This window comes from Perissodus microlepis, chromosome 2 (genome assembly GCF_051167445.1).
Source record: "Perissodus microlepis isolate ML-2025 ecotype Zambia chromosome 2, ASM5116744v1, whole genome shotgun sequence".
Lineage (NCBI taxonomy): Eukaryota > Metazoa > Chordata > Actinopteri > Cichliformes > Cichlidae > Perissodus > Perissodus microlepis.
This window is the reverse complement of record NC_140462.1, coordinates 9,258,757-9,273,908: the sequence shown is the minus strand read 5'-3', so window position 1 is coordinate 9,273,908 and position 15,152 is coordinate 9,258,757. Positions and strand designations below refer to the sequence as shown.

Here is a 15,152-nt window from a genome sequence, read left to right as displayed (position 1 = left end):
TACGCCTTAAATTAGTCTAACAAGGTGTAAATAAAGGTATTATGATAAAGTGACTGCCATGTCACAGGACTCAAGCCCCCTTGTGTCCAGAGGAAGAATTACAAGTGACAGGAAACTGTGAAAAAGACGATTTCTTTCTTTTATTTTGGTTTCACATACAGGAAATCATTATTATTATTACATATGCCACAAAGCATTAGTCGTTTCCCCCTCTACTGATCAGTCTAACATACATGCACAAGTGGGAGTGCTTATCGAGTGACTGTGGATATGGAAACAGGCTGTTACAATACATGATGCAAACTATATTTACAAAGTGCAGAAACAAAGGGGGTATTATGCTTTAAGCTTTACCAGTTTGAGTCAATAAAAACATACCGCAAGGCTCCTGCTTTCCTGAATTGTATCACAAAATAAACCACATAATAGACAAGCGGACAAAACACAAAGGACGACTACATGGTTACATATTTATGCTCCGGAAAGATTTGGTTTCATTAATTTTTTTTTGTTCTAAAATGTATATGCATGTAGAAAATGTCACACAAACAAACATATTCATGTCTTAGAACAGAGTAAGAGAACATGTCACAATTCAGAGGAATACATCAGGGTTACTGAGGTCTGAACCACTAACTATACTGACTGGTGTTATTTCATGTGCATGCACCTCTGCCACACTGGAGCAACATATTTGTGATTCAGCTGTTTATTAGGAGAGGATGATGAGAATGCCAATCACTGTACAATGAAAACTTAGAACCACTGTAAATGATAAAACAAACAACTTTTTCTCCCAGCATACATGAAATGCCACAATTCCTTCTAGTCCTCTTCTTCATGCAACCAAATGTTTTTCAAACACCGGGGAAGCAGCTGCAGAATTTATCTCTGTGGTTTCATCCACTTTATTGCTACCGTGCTCACAAAGTTCTCTTTTCTCCATCATGGTGTATGGAAAAGATGAAACATCACAGCTAGTAAAGTCCAGCTTCTTGGGAGCACTGCAGTTGCTAAAGTCCAGCTTGCTGGTGCCGTCACATCCGAATTCTAGCTTCTTGAGGCGAGTGAGGCTCTTGATGCTGCCAGGCGGTCTCCCAGGGCTCACCTTATATCCTGCAGCTTTGGTGGTTCCAAGGGGCCTACCTGGGCTTGTCTTGAAACCGGCTGCTCTAGTTGTCCCAAGTGGACGCCCAGTACTTGTACGGTACCCAGCTGACTTTGTGGTCCCCGATGGCCTCCCTCTCCGCCCTGACTTCGCTGTGCCCTTCTTTTTCTTAGAGCCCTCAGGCCCTAGAGCTTCACCGGCTCTGATTCTCACCGCCTGTGGCTGGAAGTCATTCTGGGTGTCTTGTAACTGGCACGCCATGGCTTTGTGCATGCCCTGTGGCAAAGGGGCAAGGCCGGCGAGGGACAGCTGCAAACCAGGGTTTGTCGGAGAGGGGTAAAATTTGTTGGACTGTGTACTACATAAATCAAAGTGGCTGCCTGGATGACAGTCCTCTGTTAGTGCACTCATGCAATAGTCACTGCTGCTGGTGGTCACTTGGTGCAACATTTTCTGTTGGGGTACATAGAAATACATGAGCTAGAAAAGCCACGTGTTTTACTGACAATCCAGTTTTTAGTAGCTGACTTCTAGTGGCTCAAACAGGCCTTTTTAGCACTGCAACACAAAACAAACAAATATAAGTGATGTTCGAAATAAACATGTTCAAACAGAGTCATAGTTTGCAAAAATGCACGGCATGCATAACAATAAATTTAAATGATTACTGGATTACTAGATCGCCGAACTACTCAAAGAGCAAAAGATGAACAGTTCGTACCTCATTTGTTGGTGGACGTTGGAGTGGAAAGGGTTAATTTCGACTCGTCTACACTTCCTCTCCCTGACGGCCACAACATCTTTGTGAAGGCGCTGCACAAACTACGCCCTGGCGTCTGCGAGTGTTGTCTCGAAGCGGGTCTGCTGCATATGTCAACGCTCAGTTAATCCTCTACGCAGAGGTTTGGATGAGAGTGGCAGCCATTTTCACCCAGAAAAAAAAAGAAAAGGAAAAAAAATTAAACCAGCAGACAACAACTGCGCATGCGCAATAAAAGCGTTCAAGAAACGTAGGGACTGATCCGTGTGACGTAATGGGTTTCTGTAGAATCGGAAAAGTATCAAAAGTGTATCTAGTAGTGAAGCATGGAACTGTGGTAGCCATGGAACCAAAATTGTATCAACAGCACAGCGGTAACTATGTAACTGGCACACTGTATTGAACCAACTGTACATTTATTAAAATGTAGTAATGACAATGTATCAACTAACCTGGCCATGAGATCACTGGTCAGTATAATGGAAGCTGTGTATATGTGCTTTACAAAGACAACAAACATCAGCGATCGAATTTTTTTTAGTTTTTATTAACATTTTAAGCACAAACACTGGATTTATAGGGCAACAACAGTGCTGGAACAGGTCAAAATCTACAATTTTCAAAGTTTCCCCTTCGCCAATGGTCGTCTTTGCAAAATTAAGTCCACAGGACTAAGTTTCCCTGATGAGCTTGGTCAGCTTCTGGATCTTTGTTTTGGTGGACATGTCCACATACTTGTCTCCAATGCTGACGATCATGCCCCCCAGGATGGAAGGATCCGACTGTGAAGAGACAGGTCGATTGTTAGCCAACACATATGAACACGAGACTTCCCCTTACACTAAGGGGGGGGTTAAAATAGTGGATTGAGCCGCGTTTAAAATCTCTCTGATATACAGTTAAAGGCTTTTGCAGAGGACACAATGGACATCGGTTTTTAATCTATAACATTTTAACTTGTCAACAGCCAGAAAAAAAAAAACATAAATATAGTGTTCTATAATTTAGGCTCTGAAAGATATGAACATAATTATTAGCAATTACCTTGAAAACAGATTTAAAAAAAAAAAAAAAAGATTTCTATGTAAATGATTGCTCAGAGCCTTGCGGGGGAAAAAGATGTAAGATGTTTTTCCATTTCCTGGAATTCACTATTTAAATGTTCATCTTACAGCCAATCATAATACAAACTCCTCTAGTTGATTATGTACATTTTTAAATTCATATTTTTTAATGCAAGTTCCCAGAAAATATTTGCTGCACTATGTAAATTATACAAATTGTTAGATTTGCACTCATTTTCATGAGTGTCAAACAGACAGTGTAGTAAACACCAAAATGTGCGCTTAAACATTATCTTACCAGTCTGAGATAAGACATGTTATGCAAGCAAATTAACTCCACATCTTAGAATTGACTAGTGCACAAAAAGAGTTTTCCCCTGAAGATAAAATTCATCAGCAAGGTGGTTATGTGCAGATTTCTGGGACTGTGCATTAGAGTTGTACCTTTGTTTCCAGCTTGATAGTCTCACCCTTCTGAAGAAAGCCTTTAAGAGCTACTTTCAGCTCGGAGAGATTAGCTTCATCCAAAGGCTGCAATGGATAAACATTCATTATGAAGGTACAATATGTCTAAATCAATAATACTGCAATTGATAAAATGAATGATATATACAGCAGCAAATATTGCTCAAGTGATGTGACCTGTTTTCAGTATCTGAAAAAAATAACGTAGGAACATATCTTGCATATACACCCATTTCATACCTGCGCAGTAGTGACGGAGCAGATCACCTCTCCACGGTGTGCACTCATCATCTTGCTGAAAGCGTTAATAACATCCCCAGTTAAAGTAAGACGACCATTGTCAGCCAAAACATCTAAAGAGGGAGAAAAAAAAGACAATACATGTTTGAGCAAGATTCTCCTCTTTTCTATCTGCTCAGAGCAAAGTGTAGCTTTTGTATTACATCAGTTTAAAGTAAACAGTGTGTGATTTTGCCCAGTTCTTCCTAGTAACACTTATTTACCCTTAATCAAATCAAAGTTTACATCTATAGCACATTAACACAACTCAGGCTACGTCCACACTACCCCGGATAGATTTGAAAACGGCATTTTCGTCTAAAAACGCTCCGCATCCACACTAGCGTTTTCAGTCGTTTTCACAGAGTTGTGTGTCCATGTTGAAACGGCCGAAAACGCTTACGTGGCAGTCCTGCGCATGCGCAAAAGCAAGTGAGGATTAAAGAATTTGAACAAAAGCTATCTGGAGCATGTACAAATTAATCTTTTTTAGGGCTGTCAAAATTGAGAGCAATCAAAACAACTGCTGTATAATGCCCTCCGCTATCTTTGTTTAATTGGTCACATGACTGCATCACATGACTAAAATGCATCATCGTTTTAGAAAGTCTGCGTTTTCGAATGTCCACACTGCGACGGGACAGCTCCGTTTTGAAATGTATGCGTTTTTCCTTGGGGAAAGCACCGTCCCAGTGTGGAGGGGAGGCCAAAACAGAGAGAAAACGAAGCGTTTTCAAATGAAAACGCATTAGTGTGGACGTAGCCTCAGTTGAATAAGAGCTGTACAGGCTATGCAACATAGACATAATAGTCACAAAATTAACAACAAACATACACCAAAATACACAATACAACCATAAACCTCAATTAAAGGAGGAAAAAAAAAAAAATCAAACTGTCATATAAGTAAATAGGAATACAGAATAAAATTTGCACAATAAAAAACCTGGGAAAACCTGCTCAAGTTAGACTGTAAACCAGTGAGAATAACCAGTTTCTTTTTCATCAGCGTTTTAAAATGACGGAGCGTCTGGGCAGCTCTTATGTGAAAAGGTAGATTGTTTCACAGATTAGGAGCTGCACCTGAAAAGGTTCTGCTGCCTCTTCTCTTAAGCCTGGATCTAGGAATGTTCAAGAGCAGCTGGTCCGTAGACCCCATAAAACACAGCTTGTGAATGTGGTCCAAACCTTATGGCTGTTGTGTCAAAGTATTTTCATATACATGTTATTTTCTTATAATCAACATACTTCTAGCTGCTCTGTTTTTTCTCCAAGGGGGTTGCAACAGCAGATCTGTAATATGCAACTGAATTAATGTATGAATGAGGATTGTAGTAAGGAAGCCTTGTTAGAGTGTTCAAATAGGGTCGAAAAGAGCTATGCAAAGAAAACACCCTTTAGGCTTCAGACCGATACTAAGCTTAACAAGATGGCTTTCTTTATGTTTTGATCAGAAAGAGGTTCCTAAACAATATTCAAACCAAATATGCCCAATTGGGCATTAAGAATAATGAACCATGTGAAATCTCAAGGACCTGCATGAATAAGTGCTGCAACCATCACACGACTACTTGCAACAGCATGTTCCTTACTTTGCGACCTTGGTAACATCATATCTGGAACGTGCTGGTGGACTGTTGTCTTTGAAAATGTAACAAAACTAGGTTCAAATGTATTGCATGTGTACACACCACACCACAAACACACACGATTAATGACACAGGGGTCCCAGCAGTAACACGGGTCTGTGATCACTCACTGATGAGGTTGACGGTGATGGGTGAAACCTTGGCCTTTGCAAGGGCATCGTTGAAGGTCTTCTGCTTGAGGCTGCGCTTCACATGAGGATTCATTACAACGCTGTTCATTTTAGGGTCCTTGATCAGGGCCTGAAAAATAATGTGACAGACAACAGCAAAAAAAAAAAAAAAAAAAAAAGGAAGTAAGTACTAGACGAAAGGTAGATGGTACTGAAACTGCTTGGATTATCAATATTTAACAATCAGGTCACTAATTTCATTATTAATTAAAAACCAAACAAACAATATATTTAAACATCCTGCGATGCTATTTAAATATATCACAGTAATATGCACATAACCCTGTGATCGAATATTAAGTAAAGCATCATTTTCATCATTCAGTGGCAGCAACATTAAAAATAGTTTCCTTTTTTGTTGACTTACAGACACTTTTCCCAGCTCCTGCTCCACTTGGTCCAGTTTGTTCTGCTTACTGGCAGCTGAGAACAGAGCAGTGGCATAACGGCCCTCCACTCCATACACCTGGATGGGAGGCTACAAAGACATTTACAGGGATAAGCTACCTTAACACCCTGTCACAAATTACTGAAGAAGGTTATTGCACTGCACGTCACTCACCTTAACCAGTTTGGCTGCAGGTCTGATCACAGACGTGCTGAACTGGCGTGCCTGCAAAATAACATTTGTATGAAAATCAAAGCCTGAGCTGATGAATTATTGGCCCGCTTTGCACCGTTTACATTTAACTCAGTTAGCTGGTTGGCTAACACGGTAGCAGTCATTCAAGTGCAATGCCTCGTGTGAATTCTTGTTGAAAGTTCAGCGCTCATTTCTGCGCAGCATAATTAATAAAACTCACCAAACAAGTTTTGGAAGATATGAAAACAAAAATGAGCCCTATTATAAAGGTTAAAATTTAAAAGAGATAACTGAATGTCATACCTGCTGTCCTAGCATGAATGCTGCCATTTTCTCCTACAGCTGTCCAGAGTAGAACGACCGACTGCGCATGTGTGCTTTAGAGGAAGGCGTCTTGCTGTGGGTAATGTAGTTCTTCCGGTGCAGTTCATCGTGAATACGAGTCCCCAAAACAAGAAGCTGTTACGGAATTAAATAAGTTTGTTTTGTTTGTTTATATTATGTGTATTAATTAATATTTTAAGCTATAGCAAATGTATATTCCATCGAGGAAGTCTTTTTTGAGTATTAGGTGAAATATAGCATACTTCTCTTAAGATTTAAAGTAGGCAATAGCAAACAACAACTTGTTTCTGTATTCGATATGCCTGGTCACATTAACAGGCTAAAACCAGAGACTGTACATAAAAGATGGACAAAGCCACCATAGAACCACCCACTGGTAACATTATGTCTACCTCTAAAAACAGCTGCATTAGAATGTTGAAAACAACATGATGTTTATTTTATAAATTATGGTTGGGAGTATATGGACATTGACTGACATTTGGAAACAACCTCAAGTGGTCATTTAATAAACTGCAGTTGTTTCACTGCTTCACTTTTTTGCCCCAGATTTAGCTGCGTGACTAAAGGAAGAGGAAATTACTTAGAAAGTCTAATAACTAATTGGAATACAAAAACAGTGAGAAAAGGGAGCTGCTAGTTTTACATTTTAAAGCATACTTTGTGAGTTTAGTTATTTCTCATTAATTAGTGAATGCATTATATGAGTCCTATGAAGCCATTTTAATTTTAACATTTAAACAAGGCGACTCTATATGCTAAAATGCTGCATGGATAATTTCTTTTGTGTCACGCTACCTTCTTGCTTTTCTTTTAAGAAAGACTAAAAAAGCAGTTTATTCATTTTTGTTTTTCTGGTTAAAATGTAAAATATTTAATACTGGGGGAAAAGTATGGAGTCACCCTTCATTTATTTATTTTTTTCTCCAAAGAAGCCAGACTTGTAAACTTCTTATTAAGTTTTAAAACATTGTTGAACAGTAGTTCTCCAGGCTAACTGGAGGACTTTGAAAGTTTTTCTTTGTACATTGGTTGCTTTTTCACTCATTTTCAGTCCTTGACTTGAATCTGGACATTTTCTGAGGAAGCAAGATGTTTGTTAAGGTAGTTAAGAAACAAAAATATGAATCATTCAAGCATAAAAAGGCACCTAACTCAAGGAATGAACCAGTGTTGTGTCTAAACATAACAGAGAACTTACCAGAGAACCAATTTTAAATTGTGTGTTTAGCCAAAGTTAACACAGTTTGATAGAGTTAAAATAGCATTTTTGCACCAATTAGGTGATTACCAAAAAAGCATATCTTGGGATGGTGTCCTTAAAAATCTAAGGAAACCAGACAAGTGGAAGACAAAAAGAAGTGGGAAGCTTAATAAACTATCTACCTGATCTGGCACCGGACTTGAGAGATGCATCTAGTCCTATATACATACTGTTCACTGAAACCTCATCAGAAATGATTTCATTAGAAGGATGGCTGTCAAGTAGCCATTCTTCAGTAAGGGATATAGGGAAAAGGGATGAGCTATGTCACATTATACAAGAACTGGATTGAAACTCGGTGGCAACAGGTCTGATTGAGTGATGAATCCAAATCTGAAACTTTTGGTTCAAATCAGTATGTACAGAGGAGGTCAGAGAGAGAGGTTCAACAGTGAGTGTCTACAGCCATCTCTAAAACTATGGAGGCTCTTCTACGGTTTAGAGGTGTATTTCGGCCCTTGTTTCTTATCTTTGACAAAACTGATGGAGTTATGAATGCATAAAAGTACCTTCAGATTTTGATCCACCATGCAATAACATCTGGAAAGCATCTGACTGGCAACAACTTAATTTTTCAACATGACAATGATCCCAAACACTTTTTGCACATTTCAGTAAATCACTGCATGTTTTTGACATGGTGGTTTGAGCAGTTATTTGACGGGAGCAGGGACAGACCTACTGTGGTGGCATGGGGTGGAATTTACCACCATAAAAATAATCTCTTGCAATAACAATGTTGTTTATTAAAATAAAATAGCATTACCACTTTGAGCCTAGCTACAATGAACATTGAATATACATTATAAAACTGAATATATGGCATAGTGTTATCCCCTCCCCACTAATTAAAAATGAAGGTAAGAATGAAGGTGAGTTTTATTAACCCTCTCAGGTCGATGGATGTGCAGGCGTGTCCAAATCACATGACTGATTAAAGATGACAGAGCAACAAGACGCAGCCACGCTGAGTCTCCATTTTAACTTGAGTTGAAATTGAATGGACTTCAAACTATATGTGTTGATAGGCCACGGAAAACCAGAGTCATCACATGTGATGCTTTTTTCTGAATACTATTGTCACATTTAGTGCAGGAGGAAATGGTAAAAACTGTGATTTCTAAGAACACCGCTTGCAAGCATTATCTGTTTGCAAGCGAAACACAAAAAAAAAGACAAAAATGCAACCCCTTTCCTGTTGTGCATCAGTGCACCAATGTACCATGTTGACCAATCAACATTCGGTTGATTAGGAACAGGGAAAGATTTTGGGACTAACAGTGGCAAGAGAGAGTGAGTGAGAGAGAGACAGTAATATCCATAGCGAGCTTTGAGATGTGAGAGATTTGTGACATTTGGCATGTTTGGTGTGTAGTTTTGCTTTGTGTGTAAAACAATGAGGGCACTAGTGAATGCGACAGATGCTGTCAAGAGGCCACCAAAGGCAGACTGCAATATGTCTCCAGCTGGATGTGCTCCTCTGTCTTGTGCTGGAAACAAAGCATTTTTTGGAGTAGCACAAATAATTTGTCACATCTTATTGTGATACCCTATTGTTCTTTAATTTTAGTTTTAGTAGTAGTTTTAAACTTTTGTACAAAAATGGCTCAGACATTGGCTGCATTTTGGGGTATTTTCTTTGCAAACTTTACTGTTTAAAAAACCCCCAAAATGTTTTCCTACTTGGATTCTATGGGGGTTTTGTGTCATTTTAAATCAGTTGTGTTAATACAGTATGTTAAAATGAAAAAATAACTTTACATTTAGACATGCGAGATTGTGCTGAAAAGCATGATACCAAACAAGGCAAGATAAACAGTTGAAATATAGAGGTAAAATCACAAATAATAAAAAACGACCAATTATACCCTGGACCCCAGAGGGTTAACCCAGTAAATTTTTGGTAAAAGAAAAAAAAAAAAAAACAAGTCTTCATGGCCGTGGGGATTTCTGACATCTTGTATAAATTAAAGCATATAAGAATTTGATTATTTAATAAAAAGAGTGTGAAAAGTTAAACTTGTATTTCTAACTGATCCACCTCATTTTGTGTAGCTTCTGGATTTTATACTTATGCTTATTTATTATATATGCTATACAGTGCATAAAATCAAAATTAAATTTTTTATGTAACTGAAATATGGGCTAAAGAAAGTCACAGACTATGTTTATATGAAATGTGCATACTTATAGCATTTGACGTATTATAAACATAAGTAACACATATTACAGAATGTAACACCTGCACACAGGGGCGTTCGTGGCCTGTTTGGTGCCCTGGGCGAACACTCCCTCTGCAAGAGTATGCAAATGGTCAACAAACAGCCATTATAATTCATCATACACTGACAATAGCAGACAAATCAACAATACACCTCTCCCAATTAATGGCTAATTAATATTATGCTGAACACAGTCCAGAACATTCAATAGGCCACATCAGTGTCATCTGTCTGTCTACAGTTTACTATCATAGCCAAGTGGCTAACAAAGGTGGCTAACAAAGTTTTCCCAATCCCTACTAATGAATGTTATCTTTCAGGATACATAATACCTGCCTTTATCCAAAGACACATCTGCTTACCTGTATCTTTTGCTCATTTCTCCTCTTCTTTACTCTTTTTTTTATAAACCAAGGACCTGATGGCTTTGACCTTTTCTTGTCCATCTTCCATCGGTAATTTCGCACTCCAGTATTAACACCCAACCCCACAACAGAAACTAATAGACCTACACCTTGTATAGTTTTTTTTCCCTGAGATTTCACACAACCCAGGAAAAATACTTAATACATAACGGGCTTGGATTGACAATATTATAATGAAATGTGCACTCTTTGGAAGCAGTTCGCCCCCTCACTTTTTGACAGGTTGTGTGTGAGACTTCAGCACAGCAGCAGCAGCAAGCAGGCTCAACGAGGGTCCCCGTGCTCACTTTTCACGTATATGTGTGTGATAGAATTTAGAAAACACATCGGTGCAAATTTTAAGTCTATATCATAATGTTTTCAGTTTTTCTGTTTGTTGTAGGACGTTAACGCGTTAACGCCGTAATCACGATTAACGTGATTAAATTTTTAATGCAATCAGCCCATCTGGAGCGCAGGATTGACAAACTTTGGACAAACTGCCTGAAATGTGTTGACAGAGACATTTCAAGGATTTTGAGTCATTCTGCGTTAAAATCTTTAATCATGTTAATCGTGATGACGGCGTTGACGACTCTATTTTGTTGATTTGTTTTTATTTTGTTTTATTTAGCCAGATGGTTATTAGTTGTGCTCCATCCAGCCAGAGAATCCCCCGCTGCCCTGCCCCTCTCCAAGCAGCAGGTGCACCTCACAAATGGAAGGTGCCTTTACTCCCTGCAAATGGGCAATAGAAAACCAATTGGTGCAATCCCCAAAATGCGCTGGCATGATATCGGGGCAGCATGGGTGCAAGCAACTTTTTTTTGCCGATGCCATGATGCCACCCCCGCCACGATGCCGCCCTGGGCAACCACCCATGTCGGCCATATCAAAAACCACCACTGCCTGCACATGTGTAAAGAAATGGCTGTGATTTTGCCACCCCGTTTGATTTCCATGCCACCCTAAGAAAATTTCTTATCCGCCCCTGGATAGGAGCACACGCGCGTGCGAGCACATGCACATGCACGCGCTAGCTGCGAATACACCAGAGCTCTCAGTCAGTAGGACGTAGCGTAGCAGGGACACCGAAACGTAACGAAATAGCGAGATATTTTCCCGAGGAATTTTACAGCTGGTCGGCTCGCTAGCTGACGGCAAAGCAGGCATGGACGACAAGTCATTCACCAAGGAGCTGGACGGATGGATCGAACAACTGAACGAGTGCAAGCAGCTGACAGAGAATCAGGTCAAAGTCCTCTGCGAAAAGGTGAGGTTTACCAGGCGACTTAATATTAGTACCCCACATTGTTAGCTTTCCGCAGTGCTAGCCGACGCTTAGCCCGTACAGCCCCCCGAATGGCTCCTTTAATAGAAATATTGCCTGGACTCAGACGTTATTGCCTGTGGCCTTACAGGAGCACACCATTTGACTGTAGCTGCATGCAGTGGATTTCTAAGACAAGCCGAGAAGATGGAGGGGGGATGCCTGCGAATGTTTTCCCTACCTACGCCCACTGCTTGTCCTAAAGTGCACTTACAGAAGCACACAAGAAAACTCTTTAATAATCAGATTTTTTTTAAAAGCAGGAATATTGAAATCTGGCTTATTAATAACTTGTTTACTCCACAGGCTCCCAAACTGCACCACATTCTGGTACATGCTAACCTGTTTTCTTGGTTCTCATGCGTAGGCCAAGGAGATCTTGACAAAAGAGTCCAATGTGCAGGAGGTGAGATGCCCAGTGACAGTGTGTGGAGATGTCCACGGACAGTTTCACGACCTGATGGAGCTGTTTAAGATTGGAGGGAAATCCCCGGACACTAATTACCTCTTCATGGGAGATTATGTTGACAGAGGCTACTATTCTGTGGAGACTGTTACACTTCTGGTTTCTCTTAAGGTATTTCAAAAAAAGTAATCTTAACATCGATATGGACTTAATTTTTTTTAATGAAGTAAAACTGTGCAGAACTGCAAATTTTGGTATTGATGCAAATCCAAGTAAACAAAGAGCCAGTATTACTGATACGTTTAGTGTATAAAGGCAGCTTATTGAGGGGAGAGCAGTGTGTCATGATTTGTGAGATGAATGTTTATAAATTTACTGACCTTAGAGGATAGAAGCAAAGTATCCATCCTATTGTGCTAGTTTCGATCTGATACCCGTATCAATATTTGGATTGATGCACCAAACCTCTATTACAAATGTGTTTTTCTTCGTAGGTAAGGTTCCGCGAACGGATCACAATTCTCAGAGGGAACCACGAGAGCAGACAGATCACGCAGGTGTACGGTTTTTACGACGAGTGCTTGAGGAAATATGGAAATGCCAACGTTTGGAAGTACTTTACAGATCTGTTTGATTATCTTCCCCTTACCGCGCTGGTAGATAACCAGGTAATGTTGTGTTTTCAGACACAACCTGAAGGACAGGTACACTGAGCTGTTATGTGTTGTTTATTTCATATTTCTTATTTGAAAGATATTCTGCCTCCATGGAGGATTATCCCCATCAATAGATACACTGGAACACATCAGAGCGCTGGATCGCCTGCAGGAGGTTCCTCATGAGGTAAACACAGATTACGTAAATGCTTTTTAGAGATGTTTAGAGATTAATTTAGGAAATATCCCAGCTGACTGCTTTAGTGTAAGCATACGCATTCAAGAAAGTTCACCATGGAGTCTGTAGGTAATCACTGTATGCTAACTCTGTTCTTTTTACTGAATAGAAATTGCACTAAACAACACTGGTGTTCCCTTCACCTTTCAGGGTCCAATGTGTGACTTGTTATGGTCAGATCCTGATGACCGCGGTGGCTGGGGCATATCACCACGCGGTGCTGGCTACACTTTTGGGCAGGACATTTCTGAGACATTCAACCACGCAAACGGCCTCACTTTGGTTTCAAGAGCCCACCAGCTGGTTATGGAGGTACTCTGACTTTGCTTGTGTACTACAAGTAATTCTGTGTTTTTTCCTCGTCAGATGTACCCTTCACAGTCAGTGGCTATAAAATAGCTAACATGCAGCTAATGTCTTGATTTAGGGTTATAACTGGTGCCACGACCGCAATGTAGTGACGATCTTCAGTGCACCAAACTATTGCTATCGTTGTGGAAACCAGGCAGCAATCATGGAGCTTGATGACACGTTGAAATACTCCTTGTAAGTAAAGTTTGTCATGTCTAATAATGCAAACATATCTTTTTGCAATGAGGGGGGGATGCTACATACAAAGTTCAACAAAGCCAGTCTTTCATTACTTTAGCTGGCTCAGCAACACCTGGTTATCAACTTTCGCCGTTAAGTCACCCCTTATGTCATATGACTCTTCTTCCTCACAAAATGATCCCCGTGAGTGCTGCCTACTTCAGTCACCGATGCTATCAGATGATAATGATAAAGTGCTGATGACTAGTCTATAAAGAACATAATCTAGCAATTTAGTGCACAGAGCAGTAAAATAAACATTTTAATTCAAGTTAATAATTTTATGGCTGAGTGCAGTCTCAGTGCTGCTGTCTGTTCATTTCTAAGGTGATGGGTGCACATTAGAGCTCTGACACTTTAAACTGGATCCATTTAAGCATTAAAGGTTACTGTCTCATAGCCTAATGAAGGAGACGGGAAAATCTCTTTAGTTTGTTGGCAGATCAAATTAATTAAATTAATGTTATTCATTGAACGAATATTCCTGGTGTGCATTCTGGATTCAGCATAAATAATTACATGTACATTACCATGGTAATGCATCGGGAATGTTTGCACTTCATTCAGTGGTTTTAGTTTAACAGCAGTTTAACAATCTATAATAAACTTACTGTAAATAAAAGAGTCAGAGCCGATAGAACATAACTTGCTCTCGACCAGGCTGAGCATTCAGCATAGGTTACCATGGTGATTTAGCCAGGCTACCTTTGTGACACAGAAACTCTTGACTTTAAAGTTGACATAGCTGGCTAAACAATTAATATCACTTTGCAGACTTAAATAAATAAACCTTATTATTCAGTCTATGAGATGACGAGGAGCCCTGCCCTTTGTTTGTTTTAGCCTACAGTTTGACCCTGCACCACGCAGAGGAGAGCCCCACGTGACGCGGCGTACGCCAGACTATTTCCTGTAAAGATCACTGCGGAGAACGGTAATGGGCTGCACAGAGGCTTGGGGAAAAGAAGCATTCAATCCCTCTCCCCTGAAAATGTGTGCCATAATTACAATAAAATGGAAACTGTAACGTCTAGATGAACACCACCGTCCTTTTAACTCCTTCCTCTCTGTGCATGATGTTTTAATTGCTAGAAATGATTGCTACTATGAACAATACTGTCATAATACCTGCTGGATTGTCAGGAAACATGAATGAACTAACGCTGAGAATAACGACTAGATGTTGATAAGCAGAGTGTGTCGCCACATACAGTATATACGCTGCATCTTTCACTCGGCATGGCCTCAAACAAAAGGTTGCAGTGCATACAATGTGAACTCTTTTCTTTTTGTAACCGAAGCGAAAGTGCTTATTTTGTGAGATGATAGAAACGAGTATGTTCTCTTTGCACTTTTGTATTTGATTTTTATCACATGGCACTGACAAACTTTGTTCTTTTTATATCCCGTTATAGTGTAAGTAGTTCTCTTTCTGCTGTCTCATATGGGAGTTAATGTATTTCATTTAACTAGGCAATACTGCTACAAATGACATCAGATGTAAAATAAATAAAAATAATAATATAACTTAATGTTTTGCACTCACAGCTATAAAAAAAAAATTAAAACTGGAGTTGCTGTGTCATTTATTTCCCCTTTTGTACAGCTTATGACATTA

At 39.6% G+C, this 15,152-nt stretch overlaps 3 protein-coding genes across 4 annotated transcripts; 1 reads left to right on the top strand and 2 right to left on the bottom strand.

Annotated features, from left to right (window-relative positions):
• Positions 1-116: 116 nt before the first annotated feature.
• On the bottom strand, positions 117-2,087 carry LOC146392256 (uncharacterized). 2 transcript variants are annotated; one of them, XM_084944287.1, is made up of 2 exons: positions 1,830-2,087; positions 117-1,561 (listed from the first exon to the last, which is right to left on the bottom strand). In XM_084944287.1, the coding sequence occupies exon 2, from the start codon at positions 1,556-1,558 to the stop codon at positions 839-841; it is 720 nt and encodes a 239-aa protein (XP_084800413.1). In that variant the 5' UTR covers positions 1,559-1,561; positions 1,830-2,087; the 3' UTR covers positions 117-838. The 2 variants fall into 2 exon arrangements, with proteins under 2 accessions (XP_084800413.1, XP_084800409.1); XM_084944283.1 differs by having other exon boundaries at positions 117-1,666; positions 1,830-2,086.
• A 309-nt stretch (positions 2,088-2,396) lies between these two features.
• atp5po (ATP synthase peripheral stalk subunit OSCP) lies at positions 2,397-6,483 on the bottom strand. The gene is made up of 7 exons (XM_084944296.1): positions 6,382-6,483; positions 6,058-6,108; positions 5,863-5,973; positions 5,436-5,565; positions 3,638-3,750; positions 3,377-3,463; positions 2,397-2,650 (listed from the first exon to the last, which is right to left on the bottom strand). The coding sequence occupies exons 1-7, from the start codon at positions 6,406-6,408 to the stop codon at positions 2,540-2,542; spliced, it is 630 nt and encodes a 209-aa protein (XP_084800422.1). The 5' UTR covers positions 6,409-6,483; the 3' UTR covers positions 2,397-2,539.
• A 4,836-nt stretch (positions 6,484-11,319) lies between these two features.
• LOC146392254 (serine/threonine-protein phosphatase 2A catalytic subunit alpha isoform-like) lies at positions 11,320-15,107 on the top strand. The gene is made up of 7 exons (XM_084944275.1): positions 11,320-11,586; positions 12,011-12,220; positions 12,544-12,717; positions 12,803-12,892; positions 13,094-13,255; positions 13,371-13,489; positions 14,378-15,107. Exons 1-7 carry the CDS (start codon positions 11,485-11,487, stop codon positions 14,448-14,450), a joined length of 930 nt encoding a protein of 309 aa, XP_084800401.1. The 5' UTR covers positions 11,320-11,484; the 3' UTR covers positions 14,451-15,107.
• Positions 15,108-15,152: the final 45 nt, after the last annotated feature.

Coding starts and splice junctions, on each gene's coding strand:
- LOC146392256 (XM_084944283.1), bottom strand. CDS start 1,585: ATGTATTTCTATGTACCCCAACAGAAAATGTTGCACCAAGTGACCACC.
- atp5po (XM_084944296.1), bottom strand. CDS start 6,408: ATGGCAGCATTCATGCTAGGACAGCAG. Junction 5,566..5,862: donor AGGAGCTGGGAAAAGTGTCT/GTAAGTCAACAA, acceptor ATTATTTTTCAG/GCCCTGATCAAGGACCCTAA. Junction 3,751..5,435: donor CATCACCGTCAACCTCATCA/GTGAGTGATCAC, acceptor CTCCCTCTTTAG/ATGTTTTGGCTGACAATGGT.
- LOC146392254 (XM_084944275.1), top strand. CDS start 11,485: ATGGACGACAAGTCATTCACCAAGGAGCTGGACGGATGGATCGAACAA. Junction 12,221..12,543: donor CACTTCTGGTTTCTCTTAAG/GTATTTCAAAAA, acceptor TTTTCTTCGTAG/GTAAGGTTCCGCGAACGGAT. Junction 12,718..12,802: donor CCGCGCTGGTAGATAACCAG/GTAATGTTGTGT, acceptor CTTATTTGAAAG/ATATTCTGCCTCCATGGAGG.